Source organism: Aspergillus wentii, assembly GCF_001890725.1.
Source record: "Aspergillus wentii DTO 134E9 unplaced genomic scaffold ASPWEscaffold_1, whole genome shotgun sequence".
Taxonomy (NCBI): domain Eukaryota; kingdom Fungi; phylum Ascomycota; class Eurotiomycetes; order Eurotiales; family Aspergillaceae; genus Aspergillus; species Aspergillus wentii.
In genome coordinates, this window is record NW_024467832.1 from 1435764 (window position 1) to 1452197 (window position 16434).

The 16434-nt window shown below is 49.0% G+C and overlaps 6 protein-coding genes across 6 annotated transcripts; 5 read left to right on the forward strand and 1 right to left on the reverse strand.

Moving 5' to 3' along the window:
• Positions 1 to 74: 74 nt before the first annotated feature.
• ASPWEDRAFT_145335 (putative ATP binding protein) lies at positions 75 to 1652 on the forward strand. The gene is made up of 2 exons (XM_040829481.1): positions 75 to 254; positions 328 to 1652. The coding sequence occupies exons 1-2, from the start codon at positions 212 to 214 to the stop codon at positions 1476 to 1478; spliced, it is 1194 nt and encodes a 397-aa protein (XP_040694224.1). The 5' UTR covers positions 75 to 211; the 3' UTR covers positions 1479 to 1652.
• Positions 1653 to 1761: 109 nt separating this feature from the next.
• ASPWEDRAFT_33965 (uncharacterized protein) lies at positions 1762 to 2869 on the forward strand. Its single transcript, XM_040833900.1, has 3 exons — positions 1762 to 1904; positions 1967 to 2084; positions 2153 to 2869. Exons 1-3 carry the CDS (start codon positions 1899 to 1901, stop codon positions 2563 to 2565), a joined length of 537 nt encoding a protein of 178 aa, XP_040694225.1. The 5' UTR covers positions 1762 to 1898; the 3' UTR covers positions 2566 to 2869.
• Positions 2870 to 4631: 1762 nt separating this feature from the next.
• On the forward strand, positions 4632 to 6023 carry ASPWEDRAFT_102462 (S8 family peptidase; the record flags this gene model as incomplete). Its single annotated transcript, XM_040827479.1, has 4 exons — positions 4632 to 4955; positions 5011 to 5458; positions 5515 to 5603; positions 5673 to 6023. The coding sequence occupies 4 exons, from the start codon at positions 4632 to 4634 to the stop codon at positions 6021 to 6023; spliced, it is 1212 nt and encodes a 403-aa protein (XP_040694226.1).
• A 1239-nt stretch (positions 6024 to 7262) lies between these two features.
• Positions 7263 to 9276, forward strand: ASPWEDRAFT_99659 (glutathione S-transferase family protein; the record flags this gene model as incomplete). The annotated part of the gene is made up of 6 exons (XM_040839681.1): positions 7263 to 7351; positions 7427 to 8034; positions 8345 to 8468; positions 8541 to 8718; positions 8775 to 8858; positions 8923 to 9276. 6 exons carry the CDS (start codon positions 7263 to 7265, stop codon positions 9274 to 9276), a joined length of 1437 nt encoding a protein of 478 aa, XP_040694227.1.
• A 78-nt stretch (positions 9277 to 9354) lies between these two features.
• ASPWEDRAFT_219762 (uncharacterized protein) lies at positions 9355 to 10682 on the reverse strand. The gene is made up of 3 exons (XM_040832300.1): positions 10467 to 10682; positions 10265 to 10380; positions 9355 to 10199 (listed from the first exon to the last, which is right to left on the reverse strand). The coding sequence occupies exons 1-3, from the start codon at positions 10530 to 10532 to the stop codon at positions 9551 to 9553; spliced, it is 831 nt and encodes a 276-aa protein (XP_040694228.1). The 5' UTR covers positions 10533 to 10682; the 3' UTR covers positions 9355 to 9550.
• Positions 10683 to 10913: 231 nt separating this feature from the next.
• ASPWEDRAFT_166620 (uncharacterized protein) lies at positions 10914 to 14627 on the forward strand (the record flags this gene model as incomplete). The annotated part of the gene is made up of 5 exons (XM_040830026.1): positions 10914 to 10923; positions 11073 to 11405; positions 11464 to 11506; positions 12448 to 12818; positions 12892 to 14627. 5 exons carry the CDS (start codon positions 10914 to 10916, stop codon positions 14625 to 14627), a joined length of 2493 nt encoding a protein of 830 aa, XP_040694229.1.
• Between the last annotated feature and the right edge of the window lie 1807 nt (positions 14628 to 16434).

The window sequence follows — 16434 nt, forward strand, 5'->3', positions numbered from 1 at the left end:
GCGGAGGAAGTCGAATGACGTCTGGTCGGTCCAGACTCCACCCGAGAAGATCCTCTCGGTCCCCCGCGACAAAAGAATTTCAGACTCAGAAAAAGTTCCTGACTTCTCCACTTCACGTCAACCAGCTCTTTTGCGGTATTTCAATATCGTTGGTTGATTGTATATATTTCATTTCTACGCAGAGAGAGATTGTATTTATTCTCTTTCCATCATGGCAACAAGCCCCGTTTCCGTTGTCTGCGTTGGCATGGCAGGTATGTACTCAGTCCTCCTCTCATGGTTCACCTTGCAAATCAATGCTAATATACGATTTCCTCCTCTAAATAGGCTCGGGAAAGACCACATTTATGCAGAGAATCAACTCGTATCTCCATTCTCAGAAAAATGTGCCCTATGTGCTGAACCTGGACCCCGCCGTGCATTCGGTTCCCTTCGAAAGCAACATCGACATCCGCGATTCGATTAACTACAAGGAGGTCATGAAGCAATACAACCTAGGACCTAATGGTGGTATCCTAACCTCGTTGAATCTTTTCGCGACAAAGGTCGACCAGATTATTTCACTGCTGGAGAAACGCACCGCCCCGAACCCCGAGAAACCGTCCGCTAAGCCCATCGAGCACATCCTAGTGGACACACCGGGTCAGATCGAGGTGTTCGTTTGGAGTGCTTCTGGTAGTATTCTGCTCGAAACCCTGGCCTCGTCGTTCCCGACCGTCATTGCCTATGTGATCGATACCCCGCGCACCACCTCCACGAGCACCTTCATGAGCAACATGCTCTACGCCTGCAGTATTCTGTACAAGACCAAGCTACCTATGATTCTTGTTTTCAACAAGACCGATGTTCAGGATGCAGAGTTTGCCAAGGAGTGGATGACCGACTTTGACGCATTCCAGCAGGCCCTACGGGAAGAAGAGGAGACAGGTGCTTTCGGAACGGAAGGTGGCGCCGGAGGTTTTGGTGCAGGCAGTGGATATATGGGCTCTCTGCTGAACAGTATGAGTTTGATGCTGGAAGAGTTCTACCGGCATCTAAATGTTGTGGGTGTGAGTTCCATGACAGGAGACGGTATCGACGAGTTCTTCAAGGCTGTGGAAGAGAAGCGCCAAGAATTTGAGCGTGATTATAAACCCGAGCTGGAGCGTAAGAAGAAGGAACGAGAGGAGTCCAAGGAAGCCCAGCGAGAGTTGGAGCTGGGCAAGCTGATGAAGGACATGAATGTTTCTGGTACAAGCCGCTCGAAACCCACCGAGGCGGCAGAGCCTGAAACTGTCAGTGAAGCCGAGGAGGAGGAGGAAGCGAAAGAGGGAGACGATTACGACAGCGACGATGATGGTTATAACGCCCCTGGTACTGGAGACGACGACCAGCTCTCCCAACGTTACCAGCAGGCACTTGCGGATTCCCAGAAAGCTCCATCTGATCAGGACCATAGCTTTACGAGATACTTGCGTGCCAGCAATATCAATCGTTGATGGTATGGCTTTCGACAAAAGGAACTGCATTCAATTCATCTTCTGCTAATGAATTTTTGGTGTTTTAATCATCATACGGCGCTACGTGGTCATCTCTACATTTGTCATTTTCTTTAAAAATAAACACTTTAGCATCAGATATCCAATGAATGACTTTATCATAATCGATCGAAGACTTGAGATCAGTAGCCCTTTCTCCATGTCCAAAAATTGTGCAAACAATGTAAACAGCAGATGATGTCACAGCGACAACGATCAGCCTGACGTTATCAACGCCTTCTGTCTGCCGACAATCTTTCTATCTTTAAATTTATGCATTGAGCTGCTGATCTTCTGTACTATATATCAAATATATCCACGGCTCTTTCCAGAGATTCAAGGTTTGATCTCTCAAATAGTAAAATTACACACCAAGGCATCATGGATGTACGAAATTCCTCCCTGCAATGTCCCAGCACCCGACAGCTAACAATCTTTTCAACCTGCAGGTCTTCTATGCTTATACATACTCCACTGCAGGATGGCTTTCACTGCAAAGCTTGCCCCTAATTGTGTCGCCACGGATGATTGTCTCCATGCTTCTGGATGAGACAAGGCCACCTTCAGGTAGGTATTCATTGAGTTCAACCAAGCAGCAAGAGACTCACACTAACATGCATGCTTTTGTCTTCTAGCCATGGAGGCCTATTTTGCACGCTGCTCCGGCTTTGGCTTACTGACCATCGCCATCCTGACTGCCATGCTGACAGGCTCAATTCCATTAAGCTCCTCGGTATCCGAGCCCGTCACGTCTGAAGATTCCGATCCCAAGGCTCCATACGCCGTGCCGACACTGATCATCACCACAATTTTCCACGCCATTACATCTTTCTATGCATACACCTGGTACACAGCGACGGATCAGTTCGCATTTGCAGCCGGAATGGTGGGTTCTGGCTTTGTGGCATTTATCGGGTTGTGGTGCATTCTTTTTGCCAGCGGCAATGGGAAGATCAGTAAGAAAACTGGAGCAGACAAGAGAACTGCAGGCTTCCCATTTAGTAACAGTGAGGCGGATAAGAAACACCCGGGAAGGAAGCGGATATAATGGTGGGCTGACAGGTACTACCGTATGCTACCTCTTATGGTAGAGGGGCTAATTTGAGGGATTTCGGTCAGGTACAGATTGGGTTCCAAGAAGCTGGTCATTCACAGGAGTTATTTCGAATTCTGTCAGACATGTATCGTCATCACTTACACAGATTTGGGCTGTAACAAGCTTTGCTTCCTTCCATCAGTGTTACTCAAACGCTTTTGCGTTACAGCAATCGTGCCTGACTGTCTGATATCATACTCTTTAATTCCAGATGGAGGCTCACATGAATTCATCTCTCACAAACTCTGTACTTTACTCTCAATGATAGAGAAGCTCATAATCTATAGAATTGACGTGATATACAGCCATTGCTCGAGGACTGCTATGCATACTCTCATCTAATACTACCTACATACAGCCCGGGAAATCTATAGTTGCAATTTCTAACACTTTCCCATCTCAATAATCAGCCAGCTTTCTGACAAATACAATCAAGTAAGAATATTCGCTATCATATTAACACCTCAGACTCCAAGCCCGGAGCCCCGGTGGAAGAGCGTGCCAAGACCACCAGCGGAAACGCCTCGGGGTTACAACGCCAGGCGATTGTCCAACCGTCAACAACTCCCCGACTCGACACAAACCAAGCCCATCCACATATGCTCAATGCAACCCTGTTTATCTCTCTGCATCTCTTTAGATATTTTCGTCTGCTTATCCGCTATATCACACAAGATTATGGCGTGAAAATGCCAAAGTAGGGGTCTTGGGCCGATGCACGATCATACAGGTGCTCTAACACCACACCAATATAACCGCAAATATGCGATGGCTCTTGATATACTAACAATATAGGTCTTCTATCACATCATATCTTATCCCCTCATTGTTCCTGGCATCTAGATAGCCAGCCATGGGGCTGTCCAGACTCATGGCCATAAGCCACTAGGGTAACTGATATCCCCAGCCTTGTGCTATGCGGGGAATTTCCCACTGCTACGATACCTTATTTTCACCAGCTCAGAGCTATACAAGGACTGCCTCATAGAATCTGCTCATCTGCTGTGGTCAACATCTTGGTCACTTCTAATCCTCACCAGATCTGGTGTATTACTTTCGCAATGCTATCCCCCTGAGGGGTATGACTGGGGTCCCCATGCTGTGAGGAGCCTCAATAGAGACCCTGCGTTAACTACTGTCCTTGGCTTAATTAATTCTAGAGACCTGGTGAATATTTCAGGTTTGATGCAGGGCAACACTGCACCACCTCGGGTGTCATACACTGTGCACAACAGCTTATGCTTTTCACTAGGCTGTATGCTTGGACTTCTTTTCTAGAAACATCCTGGTAGGACATCATCACACCATCCAACCACGGGAAGCTGAGAGATAAAACCAGACAACGACGGAGATCGCGCGAAGTTGCCAAGCATCGCGGGATGGTCACATTGCAGTCATCTTGCGAATCATAAGCTCTCACCTCTAGGTCATCTCCAGATTAGATGCACACATTGGCAAGCAAACAGATTAATAGTCCCTGGCCGTGGCTAGCATTGGGATGAAGCGGCGGGATTTCGCGATCAGGCGTTTCCATACAGAATGGGAATATACTACCTTCCCTATGAAGCTTGAAGCAACAGCACAGGCTGAGCGCTAGATATGGATCAATGAGGAATTCCCTCCCGGTGACTTGCGAAACTATTCCAGGTTGGACAGTTGTAGATCGCAGCGGACTTGCTTTTCTTTGTGGTACATCGGAACCCCGCGAAATATATTGGGCTTTGGGGTCATCTTCAACCTCATCTACTCCATTTCTACTGATAAGACTACTTCCGATGGGACACAATCATGTTTTTGAGGATGCAATGTCACCCTGCGGGTTTCAGGTATGGCATCGGGTGTGCCCGTATCCTTGTCTTATGTCTTCTGATGTTGTGAACATCATGAGGAATTGCAATGGCACTGAGAGAGATAAATATGTGGTCTGTCCCTCCTCAGTCTGTACCATCCAGCTTCCCAGATCCAGTATCCTTCCAAAGCTCCATTGTCATTCCGAGGCTTCTCTCTAGCACCACATCATGCATTCCATCAAGCGCACCCTCTTGCTCTTTGGGGCTATTCTTCCAGGTGTTTTCGGTGCCCCTGTGCAGGGTAGCCAACACAAGGCCGAAAAGATCCCGGGGAAATACATCGTCACCTTCAAAGATGGCATTGACGCTGCGAAGATGGCTGCTCACACGACGTGGGCCACAGATATCCACAATCGCAATCTCGCACGCCGTGATTCCACTGCTGGAAACCCACCTGTCGGCATCGAAAGGAACTACCAAATCCATAAGTTTTCCGCTTATTCTGGTTCCTTCGATGAGGCCACCATTGAGGAGATCCGCCAAAGCGAAGATGTATGTCTCCTCTTTAGCTGACCCGATTCAAGCCAATGCTAAAGTTTTGTGTTAGGTTGCCGAAATCGAAGAGGATCAGATTTGGTATGTCGATGCTCTGACCACGCAAAGTGGAGCACCATGGGGTCTAGGTAGCATTTCTCACAAGGGCGATGCGAGTACCGAATACGTCTATGATTCCAGCGCGGGCACCGGGACCTTTGCCTATGTTGTTGACACTGGCATCAACGTCGCTCATACCGAGTTTGGTGGCCGTGCCAGCAAAGCGTACAACGCTGTGAAGAACGCCAAACACGAAGATACTGTTGGCCACGGAACGCATGTCGCTGGCACTATTGGTGGCTCGACCTTTGGCATTGCGAAGAAGGCCAGTCTCCTGTCTGTGAAGGTATTCGATGGTGAATCAGGCACTACTTCGGACATTCTCGATGGTTACAACTGGGCTGCCAACGATATTGTCGAAAAGAAACGTACTAGCAAGGCTGCCATCAACATGAGTCTTGGTAAGACTTATCTGTATATTTTATAGCAGAGGAAAGCAACTAATATACAATAATAGGTGGGCAGTACTCCTACGCATTCAACCGCGCTGTCGAGAATGCCTTCGAAGCCGGCGTTCTCAGTGTCGTCGCCGCCGGTAATGAAGGTGTATGTGTTCCTATCTTCTCTTACAGCACACGGTGTATAGGACTTCTGACCTGATTCTCGCGAATCTAGATCGATGCCAGAAACACTAGCCCTGCCTCTTCGCCCTACGCCCTCACCGTAGCGGCTATCGGTAAAACCAACGCTCGCGCAAGCTGGTCAAACTATGGCACCGTTGTTGATATTTTCGCCCCGGGTGTCGACATTCTCTCCGCCTGGATCGGATCAAACACTGCAACCAACACCATCTCCGGTACTTCCATGGCCACACCCCATGTTGTCGGCTTGTCCGTCTATCTTATGGGTCTAGAGAACCTCTCTGGTCCAGATGCCGTGACTAAGCGTATTAAAGAGCTGGGCATCAAAGGAATCGTCAAGAACCCTTCTGGCAGCCCAAATCTCCTTGCCTACAACGGTGCTTAAGTGCATCTCAAGGCGAAACGTGATGGGTGAGATCATATACAAATTTATGTACATGTTTTCTCGGAACATGAGAGCAGGATTTGATTTTAGCAGCGTGGGATGGATTGCGTGAAGGGATCTAAACCAACTGCTTATGGTCATGTCATCTTGATATACAGGTCGATCTAGTCTCCAGTTTAGTCTAGGGATAGTAGTGATGATTATAGCAATTCTTATTGCATGATGGTCTAGTAACTCCTAGAACTAGCTATGTGTTTGGATTGATTTATTATAATCAAATATAGTATCCCTTATTCAATGTCGTAGCTTAAACAATCAATCATCAACCGGGCTACTTAAATTCACATATATATAGCTGCATATCTATCTACCCATTCTCGGTCACAAATATACTTCCTTTTTCCTGCTTATATTTCTCAGTTCGTAGGGTCACTAATGACAGATATTATATCAATATGCTAATACAATAATAATAAAAGCACTTCCAAAGTTGATCCATACACCATGGCCATCAAAAACGACCCCTCTACTTCTCCACCGCCCGTCCACCCAACGCCGCTTCAACCCCCGCTCTTCCGCACTCCCAAAAGCAGCGTCCGGGATTCAGGAAGGTCGATCCACTGCCCGCCTTCGTACCTTTCTATCGCCCAAGCAATGGACAGTCACAGTCCGGATCTTCAGGTCCAGCGCTCTCCCCTCAATCCCCGCCATCTCCAGTCCACATCGCTCTCTGCCCTCGCCGACGACGCGTCGACACTCGCTGCAGCCCAACAACAGCTCGCGCCGGGCCTCGATCCCAATGACGCGCATTCATTCCAGCCCTTTCAGTCCGCAATCGAGAACTTCGGACAAGCGCAGCAGCATCATGCAGATCACCCAGTCGGTACCCCGGTCTTCATACGACCCCCGCGGCCTGGAGAGCCGATAAACACCCTCCTGATTACCCCGCAGCAACAGCAACAACACCAAGTTGACCAGGTATCACCTCGACGACAAGAACGACTCTCAGATGGCAGTATCCCTGAATTTAGGGATCTGAGCAGTGGTGGAAATGGCCAGACAGGGATGCCAGGGGTGCCATCCAGTCAGAGCTCGACGAGAACGAACAGCAATGCATCCGAATCCCGGAATAATGGCTTTGAGATCTTGCAAGCGCCGGTTTCTTATCTGCAGCAACAGGAACCTAATTTCATGTTGCCCATTGACACTGCGCTGAAGCCAGACAGTCATGCGAAGGGCATGAAATTGGTCCCTGACCCGCCCGATCTGGATGCCTGGAGAGAGAAGCTTTTCAATATAGATGAGGTGATCACTCTAAGTGAGGAGCAGTATGTATCACCATTGATTCTACTTTTCTCGTTGCAAACCTGTTACTTACTTGGCCTGCTCGCTTTTTCCCCTAGATTCCAAACCTACTTCCCTCATATCGACAACGTCTACTCCCATCGCTCCACTCAACGCTACAAGCGCAAGCCTTTCGTCTCCCACTACTGGGACTGCAGACTCAAGGGCCGACCTCCAGGGACCCCCAAATCCGAAGACCCAAACAAGAAGAAGCGCAAACGGACAGCCAGACAGAGAGACCTATGCGACGTGAAAATCAAGATCACCGAATACTTCCCGGGATTTGGCGTGGTTCCTAGCAGCCCTCCAGAATTCATTAGTGGAAATGGCGCAGATTCTTTCCCTCCAACATCGGAATTACTACCTGGCGTGAATACGTTGTTCAGTCACCCCAATGGCGATGAACAAGATGGCTCTGGTAGGAGAGCCAGCCAGCCCTTTGGCGTGCTCACCCCGAATCCCACGTTACCAGCCGGACATCCAGGCGCAAATGGAGAGCGGTATTTTACAATTCAACGTGTCAATGGCAATGGGGCCAACGGAAAGAGTGATGGCGTGGGTGGTGGCCATCGGCATACACTGGAGGAAAGCGACCGGGTAAAGAAGAACAGTGTACAGCGACATCTCTTGAAGGGAATCAAAGAGAAAAAGAAGCCAGTCTCGGTATGTGTTTTTATTTTTATCATTTCACTTAATGAACCCTCCCAAACAACGAATATTACCCTAGGCCGAGTGTCTCATGTTTCCTATGGCTGGATGTCGTGAGAGGGTTTCTCCGCACAGTCTACGTCACTTTTGGGACAAACTTAACTGTCCTCTCTTTTCCCCGCTTTCCCATACTCATCGTGTTTCTCAGACCTTTCTCGGCTTTTAAAGGCAACATTGGATTTTGCGTCAAAGCCATACTTTTATTATTTCTCTATTGCTACCATCTCTTTATTCTCTGATTCTAACACAACCTGTGCGAAAGGTCAAAGCCATGTCTGTTCAAGACCCAACACAGCAAAAAACGTACCATACAAAAGCGACCGGGCTGGCTGCAACGACCGCCATCAATCACGCCAAGGAAAATGATCTGAAATTATATGGAAGTTGCTTCTGGTAAGAATGGTCCCTCCAAGATCTCGCGTGGATGACTGGAAATGGACCAAGAAAAACTGACCAAAAACCCAGCCCTTTTGTGCAGCGTGTATGGATAGCTTTGGAACGGAAAGGCATCCCGTACCAGTACATTGAGGTAGATCCGTATCAAAAACCCCAATCGCTGCTGGAGGTGAACCCGCGAGGGCTTGTTCCGGCTTTGCGACACGGTAATTGGGGTTGCTATGAGAGTACCGTGCTGCTCGAATATGTATGACATCCGCCCTACCTATGAAAAGGGAATTGTCTAACTCAGCCTTTCTGCAGCTCGAAGACTTGAACATAGGTACACCACTCCTCCCTCCAGGAGATCCGCAGCTGCGTGCTCATTGCCGGATATGGACGGACCATGTGAGTTTTCCTCCCACCTGCATACCATGTATGACAGCCAATCGGTATATTCTGACGTTCGTAGATCAATCGTCACATCGTACCGACATTTTATCGTGTTCTTCAAGAGCAAGACCAGGAGAAACAAATCTCGAATGCGCAGGAACTTCGAGACAGCCTCAATACGCTGGTCACTGCTGCCCATGTCCATGGTCCGTTTTTCTTGGGCTCAGATATTTCCTTCGTAGATATCCAAGCTGCGCCTTGGATTGTTCGGCTCAGTCGAGTTCTGAAACCCTACCGTGGCTGGCCGGACCCTGAGGCAGGTAGCCGATGGGCCGCTTGGGTTAACGCCCTTGAAACCAACGAACACGTCCGAGCAACGACCAGCACCGATGAGCTCTACCTGGACAGCTATGAACGATATGCCCGTATGTAATCTCGACGATCGATATTGTTGCTATCGGCACACTGACATCCTTTGCTAGAAAATCGACCAAACACTTCCCAACTTGCGAATGCCATTAATTCGGGAAAGGGTCTTCCATGAGGTTTGTGGGCTTCGGTGGTTGAAAGTTCCAAGCCCTTGGTGTAACGAGTCTCCAAGCATCATATGCTGCATTTGCGCTGGCAAAAGAACAAATAATACCTGGGCGACTCGTTTTGGTTATGGTTGAGCATGGCCCAACCTGTAAATTTCCATATGTGCAAATTTAACTTGCCTTTGCACCTCTGTTACCTGATCTAAAACCGCCTCTTCCACTAGGGTCTGGGGCCCTAGGAGAACGGACCGGCTGTCGTGGGGATTGTGGTTCGCTCCCAGGTCGTTGTCCCGTTGGTTGTCTCTCTTTCCTCTGTATATAGGCTGGATTCGGTTTGGCCGTGTGGCCTGGGTCATAGAGTTGTCTTGACTTCGACGACGCAGCTGACGAGTCCCTCTTCTCCCGATTGTCCCTTCCACTGCCACGGCCCTTTCCTTTCCCTCTGCCCTCGTGCGGCTTTGGCGGGGTTGAACTGCGAGGCGACGAGGCGCCCGATGTAGTTGCGGAGGGGCTCCCGAATAGTCTTTCGCGAACTTCTTCGTATTTGCGCTGCTTCTCTTCGCGATTCTTCAACGCAATAGCTTGGCGTTCTTCCGGAGTCGGTTCTGGAGGCTTGTCCTCCTCATCGTCAGAATCGTCAATACCAGCCTCGGAGCTTAGAGCCAGTCGTGCAACGCCTGCTGTCGCGGAGCCGATGGACGAAGACTGTCGTGTAGCCAACTGAGGCTTGCGACTGAGAACAGTGACAGTTGGTTTGAATTCCTGTTTCAAAGGAACTTCGGAGCGGGATTCCAGGAAATGAAAGGTCTCTGGAGACTCTCTATAGAGAAGGGTTAGAAAATGCCAATCTATGTCAGAGTACATATAATGTAAGATCCCACGTACGCTTCAGCCCATAATTGGCGGTTAAACTCAGCCTGCTGTGCCCTGCGCTGTGCTTTGGTGACCTTGGACGACACTTTTTTCTCCAGAGGGGGCGGGGTCGCATCGCTGGTTAAGGTCTGGTAGAAAAATCGGTCAGAGTGGTTTCGTAGGAAGAAGGTAGTATGAAGCCCATGGAGAAGGAAGATGGAATTGAAAAACGTACATCGGCCTGTTTCTCCCAGTCATCCTCCCATACGTCCGGGGCGACTGATGAGGGCTTTGCGCTCATTGTAAGACTGACAAAGACCGAGGATAACGGACGGTGGAAAAAGACACTAATGAATTTTATAGAAAAGAAGTAGAAAAAAGAGCCAAGTAAACAAGAGGATGACAAAGCTAAGCAAGGACAAATGCAAACTCCCAAAATGCCAGTATGTATATATGTAGTAGCTTTATTCTGATTCAATAAGAATCATTGAGATCGGGCTGTGCGACCGGGAGGATTTTTGGGGATTTTTGGGGCGGGGAGGAAATAAATGGAGGGCTGATTAGTTGCCTGTTACCTAAGAGGGCCGCCGATGGGGAGCAGATGAGATGCATCCAACAGCCCATTCCTCCCCTTGATCAGCGACCACCTCTCGTTTCCACCAGCGGATATTCACGATTCAAGATGCCTACCGGTAAGTCAGGGCCTGCAGTTTGTATTTCTGATATCTATACCCTCCCTTTACCACTCTCATGTCCACATCTTGAAGCAGTCAAGCAGCGGGATCACCCCCGCATCACACGTCCAGTCCTTCAACGTCCATTGCTAACCTCATATCTACAGATCCTGACGGCGACTCTCAAATGGCATCCTCGCCTGAATCCCAGTCTGGCTTCCCACAAGAGGACTCCCCAGCTGGATCCCGCACTCCGACCGCTACCACCGCTTCCCACAATTCCCGGGCTCAGTTCGCAGCAGCATCGGAGCTCTCTCCGCCTGGGTCGCAGACGAAACAAATTTCTGGAGTCAGCGGGGCAGCAATGGGAATGGACAAGGGTATCCCGATCTCGGCAGAGTCTCAGCAACAGCAACCCGGGGCGTCGTGGATGAATAAACGGGCAGAGGAAGAGTATCAGCGAGCTATGGAGTTTGTGGTTGATAAGGACTTTAGTTTGAGTGCGTTTTCTTCATCTGGATATCATCTGTGGAAAGACATGCTAACTATTTGGTTTAGGCGAGTTCGGAGATCCGTTCGATGAGAGAGACATGGAGGAGAAGTTGGTCTGAGCAAGACAGATTAGATGGGGTGTTGAATTCTACTAGATTTGTATCTGATGGGATTTGCTGAAGACGAGGGATACTGAATATGATTTATGAGATATGACTCTGGTATGTCTTTCACTGGTTACCTGGTACGATCTAGAGGACACATTCAGCTGACATGAATGTAGAATACATTCCCAATTCTGGGGCGTGAATTAATTAAAAACTGATCCCATGAATGCTTCTTATTGCTTCATTAGCCATCAGGGCTATCTCATGTCAATGGCATATAAAACGATAGACCAACCCATATGGAGTAGACGCCTAGACACCACAACGATAACTATCGACTTATCGTTATCAAATCCTGATCTACAGACCACTTTCTCCTTACTTGGCTACCTTAATTAACTCAAATAGCCATCGCTGGATGATAGCCTATGCAGTAGACCCGTTGGCGGTTGGCACAGCAACGGCTCTCCGCCCTCACCCCAGATCAACACAACAACTTCTATCCATCACCGACCATTTCCATCCTAAGCCTACGCCATATCGCCATCTACCCTGAGCTTTTCTTAACTTGCATCGATTTTAGTATCACAAATGCTGTATTGTCTTATTTAACTAAACTGCTTTCAAACATCCTCTCTGTTCGCAATCCTAGCCCCTTGACGTCACTTGCACTTCGCGAAGCATTCCTCGCGTGTTCCAACAATGATGCGCGACAGTCACAATCCTGCGCCCCCAGCAGGCCTTCTCTCACAAACACGGTTAGTTATCTCGCTTCGCCTACGCTGGCATTCTTGAGAAAAGAAACGCAATCAATCGACTTCAAGAAGACGAAGGAGGATTGGCCTGTGCTTCTCCGATTCTCGTCGGCCCCTTTTTTGTCGCGCAGTTTGCTATAGCTGTTATGAGGCTATTTGGGTGCATCGTCACTGACTGATTGAAACAGCAAATTACAGCTTGAAGAAGACCGGTTCAGATTCACTCCCGTCAAGGCGTCGGCGGCTCCCCGGGTCTGGGATCGCAAGCCCTCCACATCCTTCTTGGGCCGCACCAAGTCTCGCAAAGTGTGGAAGCGTTTCCGTACCTCGTTCAACAGCATGAAGGCGCTTCAGCAGATGATCGCTGCAGAGCAGGACGGCATTCATGACGACCTACACACTGAGATCAATACGTCCAAAAATTTCGAGTTTCTGCGCGGCGTCAAGCGACGATGCCTTAAGATTGACCACGATGCCGACGATAGCTCTGATGCTGGAATGGAGCGTGGGCGGTCGTTTTTAGAGACAAAGTGGGAGTCGGAGATGGGAGGAAGAAGACGTAAGCTTTTTTTCGTTCCCCTCTTTTTCCGGGTAAGTTACAGGGCATGTTTCTAATTCGTGTTTTTCAACAGGTAAACTTCCCATGGAATATACAATCCCATCCCAAACTTCCTCGGAGGCCATGACTATTGAGGGTGAGGAATCGGATATTAGCAACCAGAATGACGCTATGGGTCAGGAGGACTTGCACGATTTGTCCACGTCGAGCGTCGAAGTTGACGTGCAGGAGACCGTTTCTGGTCACGACGAATCTCTGGCCTCTATGTCAGAGACGCCAGTGAAGTCGGGTCAAGATTCGGCCTATCCCAGCGCGCTACATGGCCTGTCCAGCTGTACAAGCAACGCAATGGTTGAGGACATTTCAAACATAAATACGGACAAGGACATGGGCGAGCCTGCTCATACCGCAACTCTTGAAAAAATCGATGATGTAGCCCCGGGCTCAGCGTTTACAGATGATCGACAGACTGAGTTGTCGGACGAACAAGCATACGCCACGACCATCGAAAATAACGTGCAAACCGAGGACACTACTACAACTACAGCACCAGCCACAACCGAAGTGGTTGAAGATCTGACAGGAGAGAAGGAGTCGACTTTGGTTCGATCGGCACTACGCAGTTCACTGGATGGGGAGGATGCAGCACTACTCAACAACTTCCTTTCCAAAGCCCAAGCGAAGCGCGCTGCCAAAGCAGTCATGACCTCTCCAGAAGCAGAAGAAGAGAAAGCCATTATCCAGGAAGAGCTGGTGGCTGAATTCCCCACTCCACGATCTCGTCGGGCTTTGGAAGAGCTAGACGCCAATTCACCCTCGCCTCAGAAACCTCAGTTGTCGCCGTGCAAGGCCGATAGCCCCCGCAAGAACACCCCGGATGTGAACGAGCCAGCGAACAAGGATAACAGTGAGGAGGCCGCGGACCAGCAACAGCCCGCCAGTCCGGTTGGTCGCCGGAGCACCAGAATGCGTCTATGCAAGCCTGCACCGCGGACAGCCTCTGCTCCTGCTGTTCGCAACCACCTCTCACTCCGCCGAGCGAAGGGAACAGAATTTGTCTTCCTCCAGCGAACTGAAGCCCAGGAGCTCGCCTTGGCCACGCGCAAGAATACCCGGAACAACAAGGGAGATGCGGTGCTGCCGAAGTTCGTTCTTAAGGGGCTGGCCCAACAATGGTCAGAAGATGAGGAATCATCCTCCAACGCTGATAACAGCAAGTCTGCACGGTCAGACCGCAAGGGTTCTGGCAAACGATCGAGTACAAAGAAACAGGTTTCCTGGAATGATGAGCGACTTGTTGAATACGAAGATGGTGGTGCAGAGGCCAGTCATCGCGATGAAGCCAAGGATGACGTTGCTGATAGCAAGGAGAAATCAGCGACAAAGCAACGCCCCGAGAAAAAGAAGGCGACCAGTGGTGGCCGCAGCACACGGTCTCAGGGATCATTGCAAAAAACTGGTGATGGCAGCACTGAATCCCCGACTGCATCGACTACTGCACCTGCTACTGCAGCCCCGAAAACGCGCATGCGGCGATTGGGAGCATCGGGCTCCAACTCCACCTCGACTGCCGCAACGTCGCCAACAACAACCTCATCCCCTGCGAATAGCAAACGCAAGAAGTTGACACCCAAGTCTCCCAGTAGCACTCTGCTGCCGACGCCTGCTTCCAAGAGTGCCAGCACTACCAGCAAGTCGTCGGTCAGTGGCAGTGGGCGCACCACCACCACGTCGGGCAAGAGTAAGAGCATCCTCCAGGCGAATGCTGGATCAACACCGATGCCAAGACGGATTCGGTCAAAGGCATGAAGATATTTGTGAGAAGAAATAATTGGCCATTTGGCTACTGCGTCCTACCCTAGCTCGAAGGATGTGTATCATGTCGCAGGGTGCAAGGGCTGTACATATGGGGAATTTCATTTTGATTCGCCAATCATTAATTATGGATGGCGTCTGTCTGTCTGGGTATTTATGGAAGACCTTTTTTATTGTTATGATTTGTGCCTGAGAGGGATTAATGGTGTTTGGAGTCGTCATGTCCATCGGTTTTCATGTGATAATTACCACTGTTGCAGTCCGGCTGGAGAAGGATATGCAAGCCCGAGGGGCTGAGCACACAACTGGCTGCTTTGTTAATAAAAACATAATCATTCTTACTCCGATTATTCTCCTATTCCAGTATTGTTCCTTTGATAGTGTCACTTAGTCTTGGATGATCTCTTGGAAGGGTGGCCGATAAATCACGGTATGATGAGTTTGACGACGGATGGAGGGGTTCATGGCGTGCCGAATGTTTAAGCGTCGGAAGAATTCCGGTGTTTAGACGATCAGCATGAGTAGGGAGTCTGGGATATGAGGGAAATAATAATAAAAATATCAAAGTGAATACTCCGTAAAGAGGATGAGGATGAAGCTGAGGATGTGACATGTCAAGTTGAAATAAGGCTGCGTGGGATGATGTCGATATGCACAACGTATGCGATGCTATTATCTGGGGAATCACCCATGTCTGGATATTAAGATATTAATATAATGCTTTCTAGTCTGTATACACTCTTCTCCAATCATATCCATCATATAGCAGTGTCATCATCAACTGCACCTGTATAGATGGTCTTATCGGCATAGATAGGTACAGACACCCTACATGATAGGTATAGATCTTATCTCATCTCTGCAACGTCACTCGGGATTCCGTATACAACGCCTACGTAGGTGGCTCTGAAAAGGCTGAAACATCGGGATCTGTCTGCATTTCATCTCGGGATCAAGGATGGTTGGTCCATTTCACCGATTTGCCATTCTGGTAAAAATAACTCTGCCTGTTCTATACAAAACTGTATTCATCGGATATGTATTTCCATATCTTACTGCATAAAAGTACTACATGTACAAGTAGTACAAATCGCAATGTAACGACAAAAAAATGCCTCGAACAACCAACAAAATCCCTCAATTGCTCCATATCTCGGGAGTTTCACCCTCTATTCAACTGCCTTTGACTGGTCTGATTCATGGAGAACGGAAATTACCTTTGCCTGGTTACACTCAGGATAATCCAAGTATGGACTAAGTAATGTAAAATACCATCCAATCACATCTCCCATTTCCCCCCCCCCCCCCCCTCTTTTCCTAATTGCGACTTCATCTAGGGTCGAGGGTTAGGTTTAGGTCTTTACATGGTCACTGGTCAATTCCTTCCCCTCCAATTTTTTTGTTTACTATATCTAGACCCACTTCCCTGTTTGAGGCTTCGGTGTTTTAGGGCTTTTCCGGATTTGCCCACCGGTGATGGTAGAATACTGCGTACTGCCCCGACTTGTTCCGATGCACTACACCTATTCTAGTTTAGCTCAAGGGCTGGTGCCGGGCCGGGTTAGCAGCTGTTTGGGATGGTGGCTTGAATTGCTTCAGGACTGACAACGTCACTGTTTGACTCGCTGGACTGTGCTCGGCTAGGTTACCGCTAAGGTAAGTCAGTCATACTAGTGCCGTACAGACCTGGATACAGGCCTTACGGGGATGGGGGAGTGTCGGTGCTTGGGCCAATTCCTATAGCGTCATCATACATTGGATATGGACTACTGTCCTCCGAGTTGCTGATTGCTGATGTTTT

What these genes read in the sequence shown, in the direction of transcription:
- ASPWEDRAFT_145335 (XM_040829481.1), top strand. Translation starts at nt 212, where the DNA reads ATGGCAACAAGCCCCGTTTCCGTTGTCTGCGTTGGCATGGCAG. An exon ending in TGTCTGCGTTGGCATGGCAG is followed by an intron (nt 255 to 327) that starts GTATGTACTCAG and finishes TCCTCTAAATAG; the next exon opens with GCTCGGGAAAGACCACATTT.
- ASPWEDRAFT_33965 (XM_040833900.1), top strand. An exon ending in TGAGACAAGGCCACCTTCAG is followed by an intron (nt 2,085 to 2,152) that starts GTAGGTATTCAT and finishes TTTGTCTTCTAG; the next exon opens with CCATGGAGGCCTATTTTGCA.
- ASPWEDRAFT_219762 (XM_040832300.1), bottom strand. Translation starts at nt 10,532, where the DNA reads ATGAGCGCAAAGCCCTCATCAGTCGCCCCGGACGTATGGGAGGATGAC. An exon ending in ACTGGGAGAAACAGGCCGAT is followed by an intron (nt 10,381 to 10,466) that starts GTACGTTTTTCA and finishes TTTTTCTACCAG; the next exon opens with ACCTTAACCAGCGATGCGAC. An exon ending in CGCCAATTATGGGCTGAAGC is followed by an intron (nt 10,200 to 10,264) that starts GTACGTGGGATC and finishes CCTTCTCTATAG; the next exon opens with AGAGTCTCCAGAGACCTTTC.